A 10,830-nucleotide genomic window follows, 5' to 3' on the forward strand; every position below is an offset into this window, starting at 1 on the left:
CAAAAGCAAAAGTAAACTAGTGGGACTACCTCAAACTCAAAGTTTCTGCAGAGCAAAGGAAAGCATCACCAAAATGAAAAGGTAGCCTATGGATTGGGAGAAAATATTTGCAAACCATTTATCCGATGAGGGGTTAATATACAACTCAATAGAAGAAAAAAAGAAACCCAACTAAAAAACGGGCAGAGGACCTAAAAAGAAGACATACAGATGGTCAACAGACATGTGAAAATGATGCTCAGTATTACTAATCATCAGGGAAATGCAAATCAAAACCAGAGTGAGCTATCGCTTCACACCTGCAGAATGGCTGTCATCAAAAAGACAAGAGATAACAAGTGGAGGATGTGGAGAGAAGGGAACCCTCGTGCACTGTTGGCGGGAATGTTCGTTGGTGCAGCCGCTGTGGAGAACAGTATGGAGGGTCCTCAGAAAGCCCACAGTAGAACTAGCATGTGATCCAGCAATCCCGCTTCTGCGTGTTTATCCGAAGGACGTGAAATCAGGATCTGGAGGAGAGGCGTGTACTGCCATGTTCGCTGCAGTATTAGTCACAGTGACCAACCTAAGCGCCCTTCAGCGGATGAGTGGGGAAAGGAGACGTGGTGTATGTGTACAGCGGGACATTATTCAGCTTTAAAAAGAAGGGAATCCTGCCATAGACCTCGAGGGCGTTATGCTAAGTGAAATAAGTCAGACGTGGAAAGAAAACAAACTCCATGATCTCATATATGGAATCTAAGAGTTGAGTTCATAGAGGCAGAGAGTAGAGCGGTGGTCACCGGTGGTGGGGAGGTGGGGGGAGTGGGGAGATGGTGGCCCAGGGCACAGAGTGGCAGCTCTGTAGGTGACTAAGTCTAGGGCTCTAAAGCGTGCCTGGTGGTCACAGTGAATAAGACCGCATGGAATCTGGAAATCTGCTGAGAGAGCAGATTTCCGGTGTTCTCATCACCCAGAAAATGGTTACTGTGTGAAGAGAAGATGTGTGTATTACCTCGACGGTGGCCGTCACTATGTACACGCACATCAGACCATCGAAGGGGCACCTTAAACATGATAATTTTTACTTAAAGACCATCGTGCATTCAGCATGGTGAGGTCTTTACCTCACTGATCATTATGGTTCAGTTTAATTGTGTGGAAACTATTTAAGTGTTCTTTCATTTTATTTTTATTTATTTATTTTATAGCCAAAATAAGTAAATTTGACCCATATAGATAATTGTTCTTTTTGGTCAAGCTCGTATGTTGTCAGGGTTGAGTGTGGGGGCCATGGAGTTAGGCTGCCCGGTGTGAATCTGGTGACCCCTGTGCCGTGTGATGGGCCCACGCCTGTGCCCTGGTCCCTCGGGGACTGCTGAGGTGACACCTGTGTGCTCAGTGGTGTCGGCGTTCCCAGCGCATGGTCCTAGCGGTGTTGCTGTCCCGCGTGGGCGCACCTCCTGGCTGTTCTCTGCCTTGCCCTCCACACGCTGCCGCCACCTGGCACCCTGCCTGCCATTGACGGCTGTTAGTGCCCTGAGCGTGGGATGCTTCCTCTCGTGCTTTCCCCCTTGTGCCTGCTCTCTCTCTCTCACTCTGCTTTGACTGACACGAGCACAGCCACCAGCAGATTTCTCCCATTAGTGTTGCTATGGTGTATCTTTCTTTTTCCGTCCTTTTAATTTATTGGTGCGCTTATCTTTAAAGTGGGTTCCCTGTAGGCAGCGTACACTTGGGTCTTGCGTTTTTAATCTAACTAACAACCTTTCCCTTTTATTTGCAGTAGACTTTTTAAAAAAATTCAATTGATTTAAACTAAAAAGCAGTAACGGTTCACCCCCTTCTCCCACCCCTAAGCTCTGCCTCTGGCAGGCACCAAGTTCTCTGTATCTGTGGGCTTCACTTCGTTTGTTTTAGATTCCACGTGTGACTGAGATCACATGGTATTCGTCTTTCTCATTGTAACATACAGCACATCTTCTTTATCCATTCATCATCTATTGATGGGCGCTGAGGTCGCTCCACAGCTTGGCTATTGTAAGTAGTGCTGCTGTGAGCATGGGGGGTGCACATATCTTTTCAAATTAGTGTTTTGTTTGCTTCGGATAAATGCCCCGAAGTGGGATTGCTGGATCTGCTAGCTCTGATTTTAATTTTTGAGGAACCTCCATACTGTTCTCCGTAGTGGCTGCACCAGTTCACATTCCCACCAACGGCGCACGAGGGTTCCCTTTTCTGCACACCCTTGGCAACACCTGTTATCGCTTGTCCTTTTGATGAAGCCGTGCTGGCAGGTGTGGTGACACCTCGCTGTGGTTTGATCTGCATTTCCCTGATGACTAGCGATGCTGAGCATCTTTTTATGCGCCTGTTGGCATCTAGATGTCTTCTTTGAAAAAATGTCTGTTCAGGTCCTCTGCCCATGTTTAAATCAGATTGTTTTTTCACTGTTGTGTGAATTCTTTATATATTTTGGATATTAACCCCTTATCAGACAAATGGTTTGCAAATATTTTCTCCCAATCCGTAGGCTGCCTTTTCATTTTGTTGATGGTTTCCTTTGCTGTGTAGAAGCTTTTTGGCTTCTGTCCCGTGGTTAAGAGGGTGGGCTGTAAGGATGGCAGCAGGTACTGAACCCCCTGTGTTAGGTTGTCTAGTGCTGCGTAACAAGTCACCCCCAGTCACACCTCAAACAGCACACGCTTACCCTGTGTGGTCTCTGTGGTCAGAGCCCAGGGTAGCTGAGCCGTGTGTCTTAGGGCCTCCTGAAGTTGTTGTCAGGCTGTCACTCGGGGCTGGGGTCTCCTCTGAAGGCTTAGCAGGGTGCAGGTCCTCCACGCCCATTCCAGGCAGCCCCGCAAGTGCTCGCGATGCGGCAGCTGGTGCGGAGGGTGCCACGTGGTGGCTTCTGTGTGCTGTGTGTGGCGGGGACGGGTCTCCTCCCCGGGCGTGAGCACCCTCTGTGCTCAGTCCCCCCGTTTGTAAAATGGGAGTGGAAGTAGCCACAGGGTTGCTGGGAGACAAGTGTCTGAAGCGTCTGGTGCTTACCATCTTGTCAAGACAGAGATCCTACACACAGCTTCATTTTTAGAGGCATAAGTGAAAAATAGTGAAGTGGTACCGGCATCCTCTGGGTGTCTGCGCGCAAATGGCTCTCGCACCCAGGAAGGGCTGCAGCCCCAGCCTGCGTCGTCCCCATGGGCACAGCAGGCCTGTCAACCCGGAAACAGAGGACTGTGGGTTTGGGGGTTTGGGCAGATGAGTAGTGGCACCCCTTCTCCTTACACTGTGCAGTTTGGGACCATTTGGATCCAGACAGACGGGCCCCAGATGCCATCTTTGTAGCGATGCAGCGTCTGCACAGAGTTTGACTCGCCTGTTTGGCACGCGTTGCTCTGTGTCTGCAGGATCACCTGAGGCAGCGTCTGGGCAGAACTCTGGAGGAAAGCAGTAGCTTGAAGTCTCTTCTGTTCAGCGTGAAAAAAGAAGTGAGAAACGCCGACGCTCCATCCACACTGAACTTGCAGATCACTGGTGAGTTCACGGTTTACTTGTACGTGTAAGAGTCAGGATTTCACAGGATTCAGACTCAGCAAGTGCAGTGAAGCGGGGTCGGAGCCCCCAGCCCTGCCAGGGCGGGCACGCGTGCCCGGGACCGTCTCTCTGAGCTGCTGAAAGGCCACGGGGCCCTCCCCGGGGCGTCCTCCTCCTTGGTTACGGCTCCTTCCAGACCCAGGGCATTTTTGTTTCCCTCTTCACTGTCTTGGATTCTGTTTTGCCAGTTTTGCAAAAGTGCCCTTGGGATTTCGAGGTGGGGTGCAGCCTGCTCTGGGGTAATGTGAGGTGACGTGGGGTCCCACAGGGGCTTCAGCCTGAGTGTCTGCTCCAGTCTGACCTCTCGGGGGTCTGAAACTTCTTCCTAAAAGACTGGGTGGTAAGCATCTCAGGGCGTGAGCACAGTCACAGCCGAGACCCTCCGGGGCCCGCCGCCCGGTAACCGTCCCCGCAGCCCTTCACCCCAGTCCTGTCGGCTGCCGGGGTCTTCTTCCTGAACGCCCAGCTGTCCAGCAGCAGATCAGCCTACGACTTCTGGCTGGCGCCAGGCCCACCTCCACCTGTCTGCTCCACGCTGCACGCACCCCTCAGGGGTGCCCGGAGGGCAGAGTCCCGGGGCTTCATCCCCAACAGCAGGGGCCGGCGCTGGGCCCTGGGTGGGATGATGGCAGGTGGAGAGGGGGCTGCTTTGTTCACCCTGATGACCTTTTCCCGTGTTTCCCAGGTGTGCTTTAAACTCTAGAATCATTTTAGTTTCCAGAATGTGGGAGTGTTGGGACTTCCCTCGTGGTGCAGTGGTTAAGAATCCGCCTGCCAGTGCAGGGGATACGGGTTCGAGCCCTGGTCCGGGAAGATCCCACATGCCACGGAGCAACTAAGCCCGTGCGCCACAACTACTGAGCCTGTGCTCTAGAGCCCACGAGTCACAGCTACTGAGCCTGCGTGCCTAGAGCCCGTGCTCCGCAACAAGAGAAGCCACCGCAGTGAGAAGCCCACGCGCCGCAACTAGGGAAAGCCCGCGCACAGCAATGAAGACCGAACGCAGCCAAAACTAAATAAATAAATAAATAAATAAAATTTTTAAAAATGTGGGAGCGCATTTCACTGAATAGCGCTACTTCTTTTCCCATCAGGATTTCAGACAAGTGTGAAGCGGCTCTCCAGGGAGATTGTGGAACTAAAGCAGCGTCTGGAGCACGACAGGATCCAGGAACTCACCCAGATGCTGCAGGAGAGCCGTAGGTGCCTGCCCGGGGCAGCGGGCCACTGGTCCTGAGCCCACGTGTGTCGCTGGGTTGACTCGGAGCTTGTGTGAGCTTCTGCGTCTTACTGAGCAGCGAGGTCCTTCCTGCTGCAGCTTCCTGGGAGGTGTTAAGGGGGGACGAGGGGCGAGGGAGAGGAGGTGCCGTGTCCTGGAGGCCTGCGCGTGCCCCCTCGGCGTGGTGGTTCTCAGCTGTTCTCGCAGAAACAGATTCCACCTTTGCCCCCAGCTCAGATTTTGTGAAGAGACCTGCGTGCTGGCAAGCGGGTGGGGCTGCGGAGGGGAAGCCGCGGCAGTGGGGGGCAGGCCTGAGGGCAGCACTCCCGCCCCACCCTCCCTTTTCCTCTGCTCTCCCCCCGCCCCCTTCTCACTGTCGGAGGAGGTCACCACAGCGGCCAGGCTGTGACCTTGTGGGGATTGGAGGCCACAGGCCCCTGGGCCCATCCCAGCACAAGCCCCGTGGGGGAGGGCAGGAAGGCCGCAGGCGGGTGGGCTCCGTGGGCTCAGTGTGGGCAAGGCAGGGCCGCAGCGCCTCTCGGAGCAGCAGGCGGTTAGGTGCTGAGCCTCCGCCTGGCCCGTGGCTCTCCCAGTGTCCCGGCAAACGGGGTTTGTCGCTGGCGTGGCCAGCTTTGTGGAGAACGCGGCCCCGCGCTATCTGTGGCTCGTGGCGCCACGGAGGTCCCTCAGTGCCAACCGGGTGAGCTGGCAGCCTGGAGACGGGGTCGGCAGCGTGCAGCCCCACTTCCCTGCTGAGATTCCTCCAGAGTTAAAAACGGCCACAGCATTAAAGAACCCAGGCCTTTCCCATTGTGCCGTGTCCGTGTCAGAAGTGCAGTTGCCCGCGAATTAGAAATGTTTCCATCCTTGGACCTTTTCTAGAACTGGAACATTGTTTTCTTGCTGTGAAGATGGAGCGTTCTTGTCAGAGTGTCGAGGGGCCTCCCCTCCCCACCCCTTCAGCTCCCGCGCCGCGCCATCGGGGCTCCTGCTGGGCCGGGGCTGGGGAGATAGCCCCGCCAGGCGAGGGGCAGCAGCAGGGCCAGCGCGAGGGCCCCCCGGGCGGGGACGGGGCCTGGGACTGAGCGCTATCCCCTGCCTCGTCTCCAGGTACCTGGTCAGCACCAACGAGCACCTCCTTCGGGAGCTGGGCCAGGTGCGGGCGCAGCACGAGGCCGAGGTGGAGCCGCTGCACTGGAGCCACAGGGAGCTCAAGAAGACCGCGGCCCTGCGCCCCAGCGCCCGCCCGCGTCCGCGCCCTGAGCGCTCCTCTCTGTGGGTGTCTGTCTTCAGGGCCTGTGGTGCAGCCGGGGGGGGGTCTGAAGTGTCCTAAAAAGACAGGCTCATCCAAGCCCCTTACATGTCTTGAGACAAACAGGTCAGTAGTTTTTCATCAAATATCTTGAGACAGAGAAAATACTGTAATTTTCTGCCTAACGTGCAAGAAAGCAGCTCTGTAGGACGGTTAAAGAAAATGATTGATTGTGTGACAAGCAGCCCTTATTTAATAAAGTAATACATTGTTCTAAAAAGTCGCTCTTCGATTATAACTGAGTTTCGCGTTGAGTTCTTTTATGAAATAAGCCGTGCACCACAGTTGATGAGCACGAACTGCAAGATCTGAGACTAAATACAAGTAACACCTAGAGCTGTGAAGAATACTATTTGTGGCATTAACTTTCCACAGGGGAAATACCGCCCAAGCCCCGCTCTCCTTGGTTTGCAGTTCATTTCTGAAAATTATGTCCTAACAGGGCGTAAAATTAGATTTTTAGATTGGAAACGTTGTATCTCAGGTAATACTTGCTTTCTTTCGTGAAGCGAAGTGATTGTTGAGAGTGCCGTGCGGTGGACTTAGGGAGCAGAGCTGCAGGTCGAGAGCAGGGGCTGGCGCGGGCCCTGGGGCTCAGGAGGCGGCCCTCGCCTTCAGGTCACGTTGCGTTTTCGTAACCACAGGGAAGTCGGTATGGGGGTGCGTGTTTCATCATGAGATTTTTTTTTTTATTTAAAGATTTTCGCACGAATCCGTTTTCAGCTTGTAGAAGGTTGTCACCATGCTGTTACTTTATGTTTCTCGTTTGGGTTACGTTGAGCTTTGTATTTTTCATCAAATGTGGGAAGTTTGGGCCACGATTTCCTGTTATTTCTCCCTTGACCCGAGCCGCCTTTCCAATCCCCTCCCCCCGGCACTCCAGTGACGCCACGTCAGCCCCTGGGTCTGGCCCCCCCTTTCCCTAATCTTGGGTCTTTTCCTCCTTAGTGTTCTAGGAGCTTCGGTTGGGTGGTCTCTGTTGTCCCGTCACAGAGTTTACTGCTGTTTCCTCCATGCGCCTGATCTGTTGTTGGGCTTGTAGACTGAATTTTTAATTTTAGAAATTGTATATTCCTTCGTAGTAAAATTCCACTTGGTCCTTTTTTATAAAAAGGAAAGAAAATCTTTTTTATAAAGGTTTTATTTCCCACTATGTTCATGTCTCATTTAACTCCTTAACCATATTCTGAGTAGCGTTACTACAGATCATCTGGAACTGTTTGCGAAGTGGTGACACCAGCTAACGCTGCTGCTGGCAGGTACGTGGGGACACCTGCTGGCCCTCGCGCCCCACACTTTCCATCAAGCTTCTAGAAGTCCGCCTCCTAGGGAGTCCTGCACCTGCTGCCCCGTCGGCCAGGGTGAGCACCTGCCTTTCCAAGGTGCCTGGTCCAGGATTTTCCCTATTTTCCTACCGGATAGTCTGTCTCTTAACTTGTAGGAGTTATTTGTAGTGCTGGATACTAGTACTTTGTGCATTATGTTTGCAAATAGCTTTTTCTTGTCTTTCCACATTTTAATGGTGTGTTTTGATGAAGAGAAAATTTAAACTTTAAAGTTTTTTGTTGTTGTTGATGTGGACCATTTTTAACGTCTTTATTGAATTTGTTACAGTATTGCTTCTGGTTTTTTGGCTGTGAGGCATGTGGGATCTTAGCTCCCCGACCAGGGATCAAACTTGCACCCCCTGCTTTGGAAGGCAAAGTCTTAACCGCTGGACTGCCAGGGAAGTCCCAATTTAAACTTTAATAGGATGAAATGTATCAGTCTTTTTCATGATGATTTTTCTGTCTGTTTTGAGTATTAGATACACATTCTACCTGGAATTGACTTCTGTGCGTGTTGTGAGGGTTAAGGACCCGGTTCTGGGGTTTTCACATGTAGCATCATGCATTCACAAGACTCGTTGGTCACAAATGATTCGTGTGTCTGTTCCCTCCACTGGTGTCCAGTCCGTCCCTGTGCAGCACGACACTCCGTAGGTCAAGACCTCCCACCCCATGTCAGGGTGTTTGGGCTACTTCTGACCCTTTGAATTGCATGAGCTTCAGAACTAGCTGGTTAAGTTGGGATTTTGTCTGGGATTGCATTGGTCGGTTTGGGAAGAGCTGACATAGGTAATATTGGGTCTTACAAGCCATGACTGTAGTATCTGTGTCCACTTATTAGACCTCCTTTAATGTACGTTAATTATAGTTCTATGATTTTCTCCATGGAGGTCTTATGCATCTTTTGTTATGTTTCTTCCTAGGTTTTCCTTATTTTGTGATGCCATGTCTAAAAGATGTGTTTCTGAAATGTGCTTGTTTGTGTCATATGGAAATTATTATATATCTATTATATGGAAATATAATATCTATTATATGGAAATATATCTAATATATCTAATATCTAATATAATATCTAATCTAATATCTAATATCTAATATAATATCTAATATAATATCTAATATCTAATCTAATATCTAATATCTAATCTAATATATCTATTATATGGAAATAGAACTGATTTTTTGTACATTAGTTTTACACCCAGCGATCTTGTTAGACTCGTAATAATTCGCCTGTAGCTGCCTAGACTTCCCAGCACCGTCACGCCTGCCGTGAGTGATGGCGTTTCTTTCCTCCGTTCCAGTCCTTTGCTCTGGGCTTTATGTTTTCTTCTCGGTGGTGTTCTGAGTTTTGCTCCTCTGTGCTGGGCGCGTCTAGTGTAATTGTGGACTGTGCGTGCTAGTGGAGTGGGCATCTGTCTGTGGACTGTGCGTGCTAGTGGAGTGGGCTTCTGTCTGTGGACTGTGCGTGCTAGTGGAGTGGGCATCTGTCTGTGGACTGTGCGTGCTAGTGGAGTGGGCATCTGTCTGTGGACTGTGCGTGGTGGTGGAGTGGGCATCTGTCTGTGGACTGTGCGTGGTGGTGGAGTGGGCATCTGTCTGTGGACTGTGCATGGTGGTGGAGTGGGCATCGGTCCTGCTCTGGCGCTAAATCAGAGGGGGCTTTTACCACTTCACTGAACTTGCGCCACTAAATTCGGGTTTTGGTGGCCTTGCTCCTTCTGTTGTTAATTTGCTAAGAATTTGTCATCATGAGTGGATGAATAAGACACTCTGCTGCCACTACTGAGATGACCATGTGACTTTTCTCCCTTGTCCTATTAATATGGTTATAACTACAGTAACTTTCTGGGAGAAGCACGACTTACTGATGATGGGCTTTCCTTCCATACACGTTGTTGTACGTGGTTTGTGGGTGTTTTGTGTAGGATTTCGTGTTCCAGGTGTGCCACTTAATGTCCCCCTGGGCAGTCAGATTCTCTGGGCCTCAATGTCCTGGCTGGCAGTGCCTGCCTCGCAGGCCATCGTGAGGGCTGAGTGACTTGTGAGTACGGTCCCGGACAGGTCGCACACACGGCCGGCACAGCGTGAGTGTGGCTCTGAGAAGAACGTGGTACGTCCGTGTCCAGGGTGACATTTGTCCTTGCATGCTGTTCTTGTTGGGGTTTGCGTCATCACTATCCTCTATTCCCAGAAGAATTTGTATAAGATTGTAACTGTTTCTTCCCTGAATGTTTGAAAATTTTTAATTTATTTTTTAGTTAGTTGATTTACAATGTTACGTTAGTTTTTGCTGTACTGCAAAGTGGTTCAGATAGATATATATAGAGAGAGATATATATCTGTATATCTATAGATATATCTATATATATGTATACTTTTTCATATTCTTTTCCATTATGGTTTATCACAGGATATTGAGTAGAGTTCCCTGTGCTACACAATAGGACCTTGTTATTTATTTTATATATAGGTAATGTTTATCTGTTAATCCCAAACTCCAAATTTATCCCTCCCCTCTACCTTTCCCCTTTGGTAACCATAAGTTTGTTTCTGGTGTCTGTGAGTCTGTTTCTGTTTTGCAAAGAGGTTCATTTGTATCATTTTTTAAAATTCCACATATAAGTGATATTGTACTTGTCTTTCTCTGACTTACTTCCCTTAGTATGACAATCTCTAGGTCCATCCATGTTGCTGCAAATGGCATTATTTTAATCTCTTTTTATGGCTGAGTATTCCATTGTGTATATGTACCACATCTTCTTTATCCATTTGTTGGACACTTAGGTTGCTTCCATGTCCTGGCTATTGTAAATAGAGCTGCAGTGAACATTGTGGTACATGACTGTTTTTGAATTATGGTTTTCTTAGGGTATATGCCCAGTAGTGGGATTGCTGGGTCATGTGGTAGGTAGTTCTATTTTTAGTTTTTTAAGGAACCTCCATACTGTTCTCCATAGTGGCTGTTCCAGTTCACATCTTGTGAGGAGATTTTTGACTTGATTCAGTTGAATTATGGTTCGGCAATGCAGCAGAGTGGGTTCCCAGGGGCCGTCCGTGTGCCTCCCCTATAGCTGGTTTGGGGCCATGTGACCAACTCTGCAAGTGAAGGAGGCGTGTCTTCAGGGCCCAGCAGAGAAGAGCTGGTGGCCGCCCAAGTGGCACCCCTCCCCCCGGGCCCCAGCTGGCCTCCGTGTGAGTGAGATGCATACCTTGTTGCCCAGCCCCTGGACTTCCGGCTTCTCCATCGCCATTGGTACTCACCTGGCCAGCACTGTGCGGGCTTCCCAGTTCTTCTTAAGTTAGTTTTCATAAGTTACGTTATCTCTAGGAATTTGTTCTTATGGCCTAATTTTCAGGTTTTTTGGCATGACACTCAATCTTTTAATGAC

The 10,830-nt window shown here is 50.1% G+C and overlaps 1 protein-coding gene across 1 annotated transcript in view; it reads left to right on the forward strand.

Annotated features, from left to right (window-relative positions):
* Positions 1–6,327, forward strand: part of CEP72 (centrosomal protein 72) — a 32,271-nt gene extending 25,944 nt beyond the window's left edge. The window contains 3 exon segments of the mRNA XM_027125369.1: positions 3,390–3,516; positions 4,671–4,779; positions 5,906–6,327. Coding sequence (XP_026981170.1) covers positions 3,390–3,516; positions 4,671–4,779; positions 5,906–6,128 — 459 coding nt within the window. The 3' untranslated portion in view covers positions 6,129–6,327.
* Positions 6,328–10,830: the final 4,503 nt, after the last annotated feature.

The sequence above is a fragment of the Aethalodelphis obliquidens genome, unplaced genomic scaffold, assembly GCF_003676395.1.
Source record: "Aethalodelphis obliquidens isolate GAN/ISIS:26980383/991018 unplaced genomic scaffold, ASM367639v1 scaffold29, whole genome shotgun sequence".
NCBI lineage: Eukaryota > Metazoa > Chordata > Mammalia > Artiodactyla > Delphinidae > Aethalodelphis > Aethalodelphis obliquidens.